At 41.2% G+C, this 14,799-nt stretch overlaps 1 protein-coding gene across 4 annotated transcripts in view; it reads left to right on the top strand.

Moving 5' to 3' along the window:
• LOC128140631 (SAM and SH3 domain-containing protein 1-like) overlaps positions 1-14,799 on the top strand; it is a 575,076-nt gene that overhangs the window by 514,657 nt on the left and 45,620 nt on the right. For 3 of the 4 annotated variants that reach the window (XM_052784771.1, XM_052784774.1, XM_052784773.1), the window contains 4 exons: positions 7,114-7,154; positions 8,697-8,783; positions 10,127-10,239; positions 12,525-12,626. In XM_052784771.1, the coding sequence (XP_052640731.1) occupies positions 7,114-7,154; positions 8,697-8,783; positions 10,127-10,239; positions 12,525-12,626 (343 nt within the window). The remainder of the gene's footprint in view (positions 1-7,113; positions 7,155-8,696; positions 8,784-10,126; positions 10,240-12,524; positions 12,627-14,799) is intronic. The other variant, XM_052784772.1, reaches the window with a different exon arrangement.

Genomic DNA, 14,799 nt, shown 5'->3' with positions numbered 1-14,799 from the left:
CATACAGATAGGGTGAGGTACAGTCACTCCTATATACTAATTTTTTTTCTTTGCAGCTGCTAGAGAAAGGAAGGACAAAAAACAACGCATGAGGTAACAGTTGTGGCTGTATGTGGTGTTTCACAGGCATTCCCACCACCTTCGTGTGGCAGCGGGTGTTACAAATTGTCAGCTCCTATGTGAATTGCCAGCTGTTTCTTGAACTGTACCACTGAAGCACATTCCTGACCAAGTAAATGGTCATACTTCATATTAAGCGCCACAATTCATCCTGCTGTACTCCTCAGCCTGCGGCACAGTACAGTTCAAGTGTTCTCAACCCTGTGATCCCCAGGACCTAAATCCCAGATTCTGTCAGAGCAAGGAGCTGAGCAGAAACAGACCTGTCGAGCGGAAGGTGCTGGACAAAAGCATGCACGTGTGGGGTGCGGGCAGCACAGGGCAGCATTGCTCGGGGGCTTTACATTCCCCCAGCATGGGGGACCTGCTGTGTGCCTCTGGCAGCTGTGTCCTCAGCTCCTCACTTCAGCTGCTCCCAAGAGTGAATGCCTTTGTCATCCTCTCTGTGTGCACAGGACGTACATCTTAAACTGAGCCCCTCACACGTTGAATTCATACAGTTTGGCCCGATCTCTGATGGCTTGTTGGGAATGTCAGAGGAGGAGTTGTAGGCTGCTCGGGCATTACGGCTTTCTCTGAGGTTGTTAGCAGGCAACCAGTGAGGCCCTAACAGAAGTGGCTGCTATCTGCATGCTATTGTCTCTGCAGGAGAGACTATTGACTGAATCTGGTTTAAGGATTTTCTGCAATGGATGTGCCATAGTAAAGCCAGTCACTGTGGTGTCCTGTGGTATAAACTTGAACTCCAAATCAGCCTAAGGCTGGGAGAGTGCCTGCAGTTCAGTGTTCCCATCTTTCACAGTGATTTTCAGTGAAAGCAGCAGTCTCTTTAATAAACGGCTTTCGTTTTGCAAAAGGGTTCTTGCAAGCCTCGATTCTGCCCCCTTTGGTACGCTAATCTACTGGCCTTTGCCAGTAGTTTTTAACACTAGATTTCCTAATCCTCTTCCCCTGCAGCATCCAAGCTGCAGGTCAAGCTTTGAATGGAGGAGGTTATTAAATCATGCCTCCAGGTCATGGATGGGGAGGCTTAAATTCTATCACATTTGATTCTGGCAACTTCTCAAGGTGCCCAAATTAACTTTGGCAGGTATTTGTAAGCTCGTCTGCAAAGAAACAGGAGTGTGGGTTTGACCGAGGACGTGAGGCAGAGAGAGGGCAGAAACTGAGTAGAACAAAGCAGAAAAAAAAAAATCCCTCAAACTGGGGATGCTAAAGGCTGCACTTAATTACTAACAAAATAAATTGTTCCTTTTGCGTAGTTTAAAAATGGAAAGGAATACTGGAAGAAAAAGAAGTAAGAGCTTGCTGTACTTCAGATGTCTACATTAAAGATACTTTTTTTTATACCCTGTGCTTGCAGGAATTGAAAAGAATTAGTGAATGTGAACGGCCCTGTTTTCACTTGTTTGAGGCCTGATTTAGTCAAAGCCAAATTATTCATGCTGCCTTTAAACAGCCTCCTCAAGAGAAGTAGGGCAGGAAACTCCCACAATAACCCACACAATGGGAGCGAGAGGCCAGCCAAACGCCGCCCGGGACACGTGAGGAGGGAAACCAGTGTGCCTTTGAGCAGCTGGAAGAAGATTTCAAGCATAGTAATTTTGTACGAGGAAGCATGAAGGGTGCCTTTCACGAGAAAGTCTGACTTGTCGCAGCTAGTTGACAGGGCACGTAGTGAAAAATGCGCGCAGAACAGGGGTGCATTGCATGCAGTATGTTGGGCCTTGCTCTTTGCTGTTGAAGAGTTTTTAGCTGGCAGTTCTCTGCCTCCTGGCTAGGACCAACCAGTCGGTTATTAAATACGTGACGTAGCCCCATCTGCCTGCTGCCAGTCACCAGACCGAGCCCGTGGGACCAATGTGGTGGCTTCCGTGCTGGTGGTGGTAGAAAGTACACATAGGCACACACGGCCCACAAGCAGCTCAGTGTTTGTTTCCACTGAGAAAGTTTTGACCTGCTTAAAGAGCTATTGCTATGGAAACCTAATGAGAAGATAATTGAATGAAACGTCTTTGCTTTCCATCCATTTCTCACACTGGTGCCAGCAAGGTCAGAATCTTGCAGGCCTGCTTTCTCTTCAGGTTCATGCAAATTTGATAAAAATACCAAAGGCCTGTTTTCTTCCCTGTGCCAGCTCCGGTTAGATAAATTATCTCGTATTCAGTCAGGAGCAGTTACAAGTCTGTCAGTTTTTCATACTAATTATGTGACTGGGCCATTTTTAATGCACACGGATAACTAAATGGCTTTGCAGCACAGCCAGTGTGGGCTTTCGCATCGGTTTATTCACCACTATGAATGTGCATAATATTTGTAGATTGAAAATCCCATCCAAAGCATTTTCCTCGATGGGCTATAAATAGTCATTGGGAAGGAATAAGAGGGCTACTATCAGTTTATTGAAGATCATAACAGTAGTGGTTTCATTATCAGATGGTGCTATGCACCTGTGGATTTTATGGTCCATAAATGAGATGCAGCCATGTGTTAAAGAACATCTGCATTTAAAATACTTAGTGTTGAAACAAAAACCCATCAGAATCCTGTCATTCTCAGTTCCCATGTTTGTTCTGTTTCGAGAATGATGAGCTTTCAAAAATCAACAGGCGCATTCATGAAAGCAGCACATGGTGTCATTTGTTTCCTTTCCTAGTTCTGCGGTGTACCAGCACATTCACATCGTGGGGCACGTATGACTATCTCTTGTAAAACCAACCACTCTGTATGTGAGAGAAGCCCTGGCTTTTTTCTGTCTGAGATCAGAATCAGTCCAGAGTTAACAGGGAAAGCTGTAGCCTAGTAGCTCGATGCAGCCTAGTTAAAACCTGTCTTAATAATCAGATACAGTCTCAGTTAGCTTATGATGCAAACGTGTGCATTGGTTCTTCCTTGCACTCAAAGTTTTGGAGCCCACCTCCAGGATTCAAGGGTTAATTTATAAAAGGGAGGGATTGCTTAGGTATAGCAAGGTCATCCCCACTGCAGCACTTTGATGGAAAGATAGACTGTTCTGGATGCCTGGCTTTGCCATTGTTCTTACAAAACCCACAGGCTGCAAAAGAAGAACCAGAAGTGCCCTCCAGAGGCAGTCCTCATGTCCAGATCTTTGTTGTCAGAGACGTCTGGTCTGGTCTCTTATCTTTCAAGCACCCTCTTAAAAGCAGTTAGTTTTTAAAGCTGCCCTCCCTTTCTCTACCTACTGCTAGAATTTTGTCCAAATAGGTTGTCTTAATAGTTAGGAAATGTTAACTCCTCCTTGCTAATTTTTTCCAGCTTATATCTACTTGTTCTTGTGTCTGATTTATTCATAGGCAGTAAATTAATCTTCTTGCAGCTTTCAATTTTGACAGACTGAACAGGCAAAACTTTTCTAGCTTTTTCTGGTAAGATAAGCTGTCTGGTTCCTTGACTATTCTAACAGCTTTTTTCTTTACCATTTCTGGTTTGAATTCATCTTTCTTGAGCATGAGTAATGATGGTTGTACAGCTGTTCCCATATATATTCATTCTTTGTACTGCCATTGGAATTTCCCATCCTTACGCCTGTTAGGATTAACGTGTTGGATTTTCCTCAGTCACCCTTTTTCAGCTGGTATCCCCAGGTACTCTGTCATTTGCAAACCTCTAGCATTTGAAAGACTGACTTCCGTGCCAGTCCTGTTTGTGTACTTGCACATTTTAGTGTTGAATGTAAACTCATTTCTGTTAAGCCAGTCTTTCTAATCAGCTAATTCCTGGTCCAGGGTCTCTGCTCTGGCTGTTGCTACTAAATTTTTTGTCACTGATCACTGAGTGGCCTGGTGTAATATCTGCTAAAATGCATCATCTCTCTAAGGCACTAATATTTGGTTACTCCCCAAAGTAGCTCCATTTTTAGATTATCTATTGTGCTCCCCCCCCCCCCCCCCATTTGTTTATTTCAGCAGTTTGGCTCCAAGAGGCCTGAAGTATCAGCCTAGAGATGGTTTTGAATTTGTGAGATTAATGGATTAAAGTTTCGACCCCTTCTGCAGCCTGCTTCCAGAGATTATGGGTTGATAAGAAAGTACTCCTTCCCTCTGGCCATAAATCTTTTTTTCTTCTTTCTTGTCTGAACATATACCCATACGTTTCTTCTGCTATACGCTGTGACAGAGTACATTTCACGTGAAAGCTTGCTAATGAAGTTGTACATCAGACCACAACAAAAATGAAGGCCTCCACAGTGGAGTAATGGCATTTGGCTCCCTTTCAGACATGCAGTGCTGAAACTTCTGCCAAGTGTCACTGCATCATTAACTTTCAGTACAAGTTATCAGTCTATGAATGGAAGAACACAAATCACTTTCAGTGCACGTTCACAGAGGAGCTGCAGATTTAACAGAGTAAGGGAGTGTAATTGGCAAATCAAACATACAGCGACTCCGAGGTACTCAAATTTTTCACCAGACATCTAGGAAGTAAAACGCTTGATTGATTTCACTGAGGTTTTTTAAGTGTCAGAGTTGTCTGGTGGAACTAAAAAGCAAGTGACTTATCAGGCTCTATGTGGTAAGTTTTGTCAGCATTTCCATCTCTTCAGACCAGCTGTTAGCATTTTCAAGGTCAGGCCAGGCATGGAAGATCTCCTCTTTAGGGAATGCATGAAATGATAATTGGAATCTGCATCCTCTGATGAAACTCAGCATAGTTCTTAAATCAGTTACAAATGAGAAGGTGGTCTGCTTGCTGTGGATTGTACTCTTGTCCTCACCCCCTCTAGCTCAGGTGTGTCAGAAGTTTGCTCCTGCTGCTCTTCCCCTTCTTTGGAGGCCAGCGTGCAACGAGTTGGTGGCCTCAGGCTAATTCCCAGTGAACAGATGTCCACATCACAAACATTGCCGCTGCACCTGCTACTTACTTGCATCGTTGTTGGCAACTGCGCAAGAGAAGAAAAGGATTAAAATGGATTTGGAGGCTGAAGAGCACGAGAGACTGCCTCTCCACTTTGAGGCTGATTTCACTAGTGAGGCAGAGTTCTGATCATGAACAGATTTCATTTTCTAAGGATGGTGATTTGGTGCATTTCATGGATACTAAATTTAGTTAAGTTAAACAGAATAACTGCTTGACGGGTGAGGTCCATGCTCGGGTGCAAAACATACAGTGGATTAATTCTGTCAGTTCCAACAGAACTTGGCTTTCTTTTTACTTGGTTGTCTCCATATACAGGTCCACACACTTTTTATCTGATTTACCTTTATTTAGAAAAATACTCACTGACAACTTTACTTTTAAGTGTCTGGATGAAATCCTGGCCCTATTGAAAGCCTTCAGATTTTGACACTGGCTTTTCTGGAGTTTTTGCCCAGAAAGTATGGGGTTTGTATTTTTCTCCTGCATTTGTTATTCAGGCTTCTTAAAAACTAAGCATTTGGTGGCATATCACCTGTATCATTAACTTCTCCCCTTCAAGGGTAAACTTTATCAGCAAGGGAAAACAATAAATGTCTCCCTCTGCCTGGTGCACTACAAATCTGAAATTTGGTTGCTTCAATTAGTTTGCAGTTTGTGCTGGATCAGTCTGAGGTTGAAGTAAGTTACATTTCAGAGCTTCGCTGTGCCAAACCCTCCTTGTCTACATGAGTTACTAAATCAAACTGAAACTTCATACTGTCTCATTTCCCATTTAACGATGTCTTTGCAAATTGGTGAGCATGTTTTTTGTGCTTACAAAACGTTGGCCAGTAATAGCTTGCATCTTCTAAACTGTGAACCGGCTTGAACTGAAATTTTCCTTCAAGTGGTTTACTGAATTGATCAAAAACTCTTCATTGCCCTCTTCTGGGGGTCTAAGAAAACACAAGGAGCCTGCGCAAACACTGTGGACAGCAACAAGAGTACAGCATGCGTGTATTATTGTATGGCCTCATTCAAAGAACGATTTGGTTTGAGGTCGTCTTGGTATGCTGGGGTACGCATGTTTCCATTCTGCATGGCTGCAGTACAGCCACCGCACAATAGGGCATTGTCATGCGGCGGGGCCGAGCTCTCGGCAAAGACGCTGCAGTAATGCTTTGCACTTGGAGCCTCCAGCAAAGCCATTGAAGCTGGCAGAAGTCATTTCGCTGGCTTGGCGCAGCATGGTTAAATAGCGATTCCCATAGGAAGGCTTCAAAGAATAGCACAAGATTTGGTAATTTCTATTAGCTCCGTTTATACAGACAAGGAAAAAAAAGGCAATGAAGCGGGGTGGTGGTGTCTCATCAGAGATCCGACATTGAACCATTGGCGCTCAGTTGGAATCCATTATGGAAAACTGGCTCAACAAACATAAAGACCGAGAACAAAAGATTTACTTGCTGGTTTAGGGGGTTGTTTGTAAAGTCCATGTTCTGTTAAAATGAGTCTCTCCAGCCAGCTTTTGAGGGAGGGAGCATGCACTGGTGGGAAAGCACACAGAAGGGACTCGGGGAGAAAGAAGTTGTAGTCTCCGGTTATCTATGGTCACACTTCAAAGGGTCTGGACAAGTTTTCTTCACCTTGTCTTTACACCTCTACTCCTCTCTTCCACACAGTGGATTCTGAAAGTTTAATGAGTGCATATTTATAAAGCATTTTCAGATAAAAGGCAAATAGGCCGACAACTGTTACACAGCTAAACAAATACAGCATCCCAGTGCTGCAGTTTCTAAGGCAGCCGAATTACTGTTTTACAAATGGAAAGGGGGAAAGTATGTGAAAAAGTGTTTTTCTGAGGGATCCCTAGACTCCTTTGCCTTAACCATAGGTTTCTGTCAGTATATATTTTTCTATGCTGGTCACAAAAGGCATGTTTAAGAGGGGAACTCAGTTACTGTGGTCAGACCAGTGGGTTCAGTTTTTGTTTCCAACTTGCTGTGTTGGGAAGAAAAGGGAAGAGAAAACAGCTCATGATATATTGTTTGGCAACTATAATTTACTGTAATCAGACAGCTCCCATGAAATGTGAGAAGCCTGCATCAATAAGTTCATTTCTCTTTTTTGTCCTAGGCTCTCCATTCATAAATCAAGTTCGGAAGAAGGCTCTGTAGGTCAGTATATTTCATTTTATTCGATACTCCTATGGAATTCTTAAACAGGTTTTGAGTTTTGCTTGTGCTGGGATGTGAAGAGCTGAGTAAACACAATGCTGGCAGAAGTCAGCAGCATTTGTGTGTGTGGGGAGGGCGAGTCTCAGCAGCTTTAAGTTAGATGCTGGGTGTCTCAGTGATCACTGAGACTGCCCAACCAGTATTGTCATGTGATAAATATGCATCTTTTGACTTGTTATATTGAATTTCAAATGTCTGCATGTTAGATCACTGCTAGCCTATATGTTTGTATTGTGAAAATGACCACCACCAGTGAATAACAGGGTTTCTTGTCATGTTTGTTAATGTCATACCAGAGTCTCTTGCTTTGTTTCTGGAATATTTTGCCTTCTTAAATATGTATTCGTTTTCCGTTGTCTTTCACTTTTTCTTTTTTTTTTTTTAAACTTACTATAATTAGTTCTTATTGCTATCCTAACTTGTTAGTTCAGCTGATACAATTCTGGACAAATTTTATATTGCTTACTGGAGAGGAAAAGAAAAACTGGGAGGTTTTTTTGTTTGTTTTTTTTTAATGTTTTTCTAGGGACATTTCCACACAGTCTAAATTTAAGCTGTGTTTCAGAGAGTCTGTAAACCCAGCTCTAGGTCTTCTAGGGTGAGGTCCAAAATACTATAGTCATATGCTGAAACTCAGTATAAACTGTGTTCCATCGAATTTTTCAAAAGCAGAGGGATGAAGTAGCTCTTTATCAGTAGTGTTTCTGCCAGATCAGGCACAGTATGTTCTCTTGCAGGTGGCATAAACTTTATAGCATGTGCCCTGGTTAATTCAACAGAACTAATTTACATGCCCTACCTTGAGCCGGATCCTATTTCTTTTTTAGAAGAAATGATTTACTTCTGGGTCATCAAGCCATATGCAGATCTGAATGGGCATGGACACCCCATCCTTGTACAGTCCAGGCATACAGAGAGCAAGAGTCAGATGTAGCTGATGGTCTCATAAAATTTCTCATGCCAAGTAGTAGAATATGCATGTGCGTTTATGCATATGTGTGTGTGCATTTATATATATGTAAAGTATTTCTTTTCTGTATAGATGTGCACACACATATTAGAAAATTACTTACCTGAGGTGTGCCTCAGGTTGCATAATTGTCGTTCAGTTAAAGAGAATAAACCAACAAAATGCTTCAAAAACACTTCCAGACTTGACGTTAACAACTCAACAGATATCAAAATGAATGTAAAATATATTCTGTTTATAATTCAAAATATGTAAGTTACTGGCTTATCTCAGTCCTCTATAGCATTGGCAATTATAAAAGAATGTGCATTTCCCTGAAATAGTTACATCAGCACAGTTCTAGTACAGAATAAATCAAGAAAACCAGAAAATTTTAGGTTTTTTTATTCTTGTCTTTGTCTTAGAAAATACAACTTAATGCTTGAAGGTTTCTCTAGCATTTACTAACTAATTTTTTTTTCTGAAATTCTTTTTCCCTTTCCCCTCATCCTCCCTCCCCACTTTCCTTTTAGGGAAAGCAGACTGGAAAAAGAAAAATAAGTTTTTTTGGCAGAATTTCCGAAAGAACCAGAAAGGACTAATGAGGCAGACTTCAAAAGGTAAATCTTTTTTAAGGACACACAGCCTATCCGTATAAAATAGAAGGAGCCAGCATCACAAAGGAGTAAAATTGATTTGCAACAGCGTGGCAGTTGGGGGCCTGTGGATCTGGAAATGTTGCAGGTTTGGTTCATCATGACAAGGGCTCATAAGACAAGTCATATTCTGTGAGACTGCAGGTAGGAGGCTGGGACACCTTCGGTCCTGACTGTCCATGATGTCACACATGCAAAGTGATGTGGTTAATATATATTTACAAGTAATATCTGTAAAAGAGCAAGATGCTTTTTTTTTTTTTTTTTTTCCCTGATCCTGACTTGATGAGAGAAATACTGATGTGTTTTAATTGAAAGATCTTTCTCCTTTCTTTGGTATTTGGTTACTTTGACCTGTTTGCTTTAGGCTTGAATCCAACCTCGCATTGTAGGAGAAGACACTACAAGAAGGGAGAAGTAAAAGTGCATCTGGTGACTAGTGCAAATGTAGGATCGATTCCACTTAAACTGTCAGGTGTCTTTCTCTAGTTCTTGTCCAAAAGATGCAGCTGTGCATTGCTTTAAGTATTTATCTTCACAGAGAAAATTCCTGTTTCCCCATGTGTATCTGTTAGATTCTTGTGTTGCAGATGCTTCTCCACGTCGCTATGTCTGTATTCAGATGGATTGTGAAAGATGACAGCAGCCTGCTTAGGAAGTCAAAAAGGGGCACATTTACACTCTCAGTTAAGAGTAGGTCCCTGCTGGCTCTCAAGGCAAAGTTCTAATTGCCCATGCTGACATGTCAAGCACATACCCAAAGGAGAGGTCCTGGAGTTGACAGCCCCAATACATCCAGCACCGTGTGCCAGCTCAGGGGCTGATTAGATAGCCTGGATAGATTGGGGGATGTGGCCAGTCCGCAGCAGAGAGCTGCAAGGGCCCAGCACACCGTTCATGAAGAGGCTTCCCATCCGCTCTGCCAGCTGACTGCAGTATTCCTCAGGGCTGAGTGCAGGACTTTTCTGCCATTAGCACTTTCACTTTTGATTCTTGTCTTTCAGGGTCAATAACTGAGTGATGACAGTCACTTTTTATTTCTCCTTGTCATATTCTCTTGCTTTCAGTGTCAAAGTAGACTTAGTTTTATCACCCTAATTTACTTCCTTTTCTTGCTCAGTTACTTCCAAATCATTCAGTCCTTTGAAATCATAGTGTGAGCCTGCTCTGGGGAGCGTCTGTTTCTGGCCAGCCAGATCGACGTGGCAACCAGATTTCAGAGCACTGGGTAAAATCCAGTTTCCATGTACCCTGCTCTATGCATGACCTCTTACACGTGCTTGTTATCTCTGTGCTTTTTCCTGCAGGAGAGGATGTAGGGTACGTGGCCAGTGAGATCACAATGAGTGATGAGGAACGGATCCAGCTGATGATGATGGTCAAAGAGAAGATGATCACCATTGAGGAAGCACTTGCTAGGGTATGATATGTACATACTTCAGTTTCCTTAAGAAACATGTTTTAGGATGTGGGATATACCAATTTAGAGTTTTCATTTGCTCAGAAAACAGAAGGGGGAGAAAGCGTGCCTGTTTGTCTCATCGCGCTAGGTAGCATAAATTAGATAGCAATTCCTTTGTTAATGGGGAAAAGTGAGATTTAGCTCAACCAAAAATAGATGTCCAGTGCATGGTAAATTGAGTCCTAAAAGCGTTTGCTTCTCGCCATGGCAATAAAGGATGCTAATCAGAGAAAAGCTCAAGTGTAGACATTTTCATTGCAGCTGTCTAAAGTAAGGGAGAGGAATCTGACCTGTACTAGGCCTTATTTATCATGTATGTTCATGGGTTTGTTTAAGTACGAAAGGAATGGTTCAGGTTTTGCTGAGCTTGCCTTATTTGTTTCAGAACACATATATTTCTTATTTTCCTGCTGCTAATGGCTGAAGGGCAGTGTCGTGGTTTAACCCCAGCCAGCAACTAAACACCACGCAGCCGCTCACTCACTCCCCCCCACTCAGTGGGATGGGGGAGAAAATCGGGAAAAGAAGCAAAACCCGTGGGTTGAGATAAGAACGGTTTAATAGAACAGAAAAGAAGAAACTAATAATGGTAATGATAACACTAATAAAATGACAACAGCAATAATGAAAGGATTGGAATGTACAAATGATGCACAGTGCAATTGCTCACCACCCGCCGACCGACACCCAGCCAGTCCCCGAGCGGTGAATCCCTGCCCCCCCCCACTTCCCCGTTCCTAAACTGGATGGGACGTCCCATGGTATGGAATACACCGTTGGCCAGTTTGGGTCAGGTGCCCTGGCTGTGTCCTGTGCCAACTTCTTGTGCCCCTCCAGCTTTCTCACTGGCTGGGCATGAGAAGCTGAAAAATCCTTGACATTAGTCTAAACACTACTGAGCAACAACTGAAAACATCAGTGTTATCAACATTCTTCGCTCTGAACTCAAAACATAGCACTGTACCAGCTACTAGGAAGACAGTTAACTCTATCCCAGCTGAAACCAGGACAGGCAGTTTGATTGAAGGCTTCCATTTTCAGCAATTAGAACTTAAAAAAATATTAACGTTTAAGCTAAAATTACTTCTGCTTGTTTCTTAGCCAAAAAGGTGATGTTTTGTTTTAGTAGCCTTCAAGAAAACATATTCAGCCGTTTTTGGCATTTGATATTAAAATCAACATGGATGTATTTTTTGATAAGTATAGTGGCTGTCACAAGTGCTTCTGTACAAAATCTAAATATTAATAAACCACAAGAAAAATAACTGATAGGTATTGTATTTGTGTAGCAATAGGGCTGAGATTTTAATTTCTCAGGAGCCAAAAGGTCAGTGCTGAAGTTCCCACACCACTTCTGATTTTGTACCCTTGTGCAAAATACTGTGATGGAACACAGGGTATTCTGCATGGGCTCCATTAGAGGTGCAGAAAACATGATTTAGATCAAGAATTGGCACTCAGGTAAATTTCTATACTGACATACTGCACCTTGAAATAGATTATCCTAGAATATAAAGTTATGTTATTGTCTGAGGAAAATACTACTTTGCTGGGAATCGTATCATAAAAAAAAAAAAAACAACATTTTAAAATTACCAGTTGGTAATACTGGGAATTATTTTACTTCTCTGCTGTTAAAAATTTGGGGGGGGGGGGGTGTTGTACCTGATCTGTATGGTTCATATATATACTGGTACTGTTTCCCTCTAGTGGTCTGAGCTACTAGCAGCAACTTTTTTTTTTTTTCTTATCTGTTCTTGATGATCCTCTCAACAGTTTGACTCCAGTAGGATTGGTTTTATGTCTTAAGCCTTTTATTGGAAAATGGGAAAGATGGTCTTTTGTTTTAAAATTATAAAAGGTGGTTCCTAGTCTTTACTGTGGATCATTTTCTTTGTGAAGGAAGTTGGCAGGCTATTGTGATTTAGTCTGTCCCCTGTAAACTGTGCCTCTGAGATGGGGATGTATAATTCATATTTTACCAATGACAGTTCATCAAAATTCAGTATTTACAGATCACTTCCTTTTAAGGAAAAAAAAAAAACAAACCTCATCACTAAAACTTCTGATTCTAAACCAAATTAATTTATTTTAAACAAGTGAGACATGCAATGCAGAAGTTCTGCTTTTCCCAGTTCACAGTGGTACACGGTAAAAATCTGAAAGGACATAAACTCTTGCTATTTTAATAAAAATTGGTAGCTGCTTCTCGCTGGAAGATGTTCTGTCTTTTCAAATTTCAGCTGAAGGAGTATGAAGCCCAGCACAGGCAATCAAGCACTGTAGATGCTACAGAATGGCCCGATGGATCTTACTCAACGTTTGATGGGTCTTCCAATTGTAATGTAAGTACCTGTCATTCTGATACAGCTCCCCACTATCATTTGATATTTAAATGCTTTTATTGCAGTACAGAAATATCCTGATTCACCCGGTGATTTCCTTAATAGGAAATGTGTCATTTGACCTTGTGATGCTATGTGCTGTCTGCAAAAAATCTTTAACATAGATTTTAGATCTTCAAGGTCTGTTGTCATAGACTTTAACAGTCTTATTGTATAACCTCTCTTTTCTTTTTTCATTTTTTTAATCTTGCCCTTTGTCACTGAGCTTTTGAAGAACAAGTGATCTCAGGCAAAAATGCCTGTGTTCCAGAACGCACAGAAAAGGTTTTTTCGAGGGAACTGTTTCTCTTTGTTGATTCACAGTAACTGAGAAGTAGAGTTTCTCAGGCCTTCCTAGCCCTTGTTGATACATTCTAGATGAGGGTCTGGCTAAATCCTAGCTGCCTGGTGCTTTCAAGTAGTTCTATCTCTGCATTTGCTAACTGTCAGCCGAGAGAGTTTGCAGCTTTTGCCAGACCCATAAGCAGTAAGGCAGCTTTCCTCCGTCATTTTTATTTCTGAGCTGTGTAGCTTCTGTTGTTTTTATGGGCACCAGACAGTCTTTGTGTCATGCCATACTGAATTAATTAATTTTTCCTTCCAAATATCTTCATTTTCACTGAGTAGTTTATTCCACTTCATTTCTCTAATTGAAAGTTCACAGATAAATCTTGGAGAACACCACATTCGGCTGTCAAATCCAAGCTCTTTGTAACCCATATAATTGAATCATAGGCTTTTGAGACCATTGATTGATTTATTTATTTTATTGTCACTGGAATTTCCTGCTAACTGCAGCAGACACTTAGCTTCTCCTCCCTAAATGAAAAGAGGAATGCTATGTCATTTTATGGGATGTTTAAAATATTTTGTGGTGGAGAAAGATTTTCTTGTTTGTATTAAAAAAAAATATGCCCATCTTTAGTTAAATGGGAGCAGAGCGGGGACTGATGTTGCCTTATAGTCTGTTCTGATATATCAGAAACGTGCAAAGAATAGAGACTGACTTTTCTGCACTGATTGTTTAGCCGGTTGAAAGATGTCTTGATCTTTTCCTCATTAGTATTTATAGCCTGAACTTTCCCTTCTCGAGGTCTTTGGCTAAGGTACCTATAGCATGAAAGCCTCAAAACTCTCGTTTACCATGCTCAAATCTCAGAAGGATACTGAATTTCTCTCTTAAATCTTCTGATAGAGGTTTGCACTTCTGTTGAAGTTACTGAAAGCTGTGTATACCTCTGAGGACCGAACGTGACTCAGTATTTCCTCCCTAATGGAACGACTTGGCACGTTTTCTCTAAAATTATTTTCCTAAGCCATCTTTGCACTTTGAGCCAACAACTCTGTGGCCTCTCTCTGCTGTTCTGGTAGGATTTGAACCATCCTCCTGCTAACATCAGTGGGGGATCTCTATTCCATTATTGTAGATACCTCTCAAGATTCTTGCCCTTGCTCCTAATTTTTATCCTGGTTACGTTTAACAGAAGCTGTGAAACTGTTTGCCTTCAAGGGTAGAGCAGATCATCTGCAGAAACGAAACTTCACGCTAGAACAAAAGTCAGCTTGGCTTCTTCTTTTGTGGACAAGAAAGAAACTAGGGTTAACTGGGGTGAAAGACTTTGGGCTATAATTGACATGCAAGAGCAAAAAACAGTGCAAAGTATCAGATACGTCTAAAGATAGAGTGTGTGTTCACCCAGATTGTTTTGCCAGAGGACATCTCTATTAATCTAAAATGACCAGCTTTTTAGATGTGCAAAGTTGATTCTGTTTTCAAGTCCTTTCTTTGCCAAATAGTGTGACTTTCAGTGCTATTTGTGTGATTTGTACTCCGTGAATTTGGAATCTCAACTTAAAACTACTCCACTCATTTTATAGAGGCCATGAAGCAAAGATGTTTCTCCATATATTAAAAACATTCTGTTAAATAGCCCACTGCCTTCTAACCTCAGAAAGTAATTGAAAATATGAGTCACTGAAATTGAAGTTTCTGGTTTGAATTAAAACTCCCTGGGCAATGGCTCTTCTGGTTCTGTTGGCATTTCTTCCGATTTCTTTTTTTTTTTTTAGTTTCATGGCCAAATTGTTACTAGGCAGTTTTTAGTGGAACATTGTGATCATATTTGATCATTTT

The sequence above is a fragment of the Harpia harpyja genome, chromosome 4 (assembly GCF_026419915.1).
Source record: "Harpia harpyja isolate bHarHar1 chromosome 4, bHarHar1 primary haplotype, whole genome shotgun sequence".
NCBI lineage: Eukaryota > Metazoa > Chordata > Aves > Accipitriformes > Accipitridae > Harpia > Harpia harpyja.
This window is presented reverse-complemented; position numbering and strand designations above follow the sequence as displayed.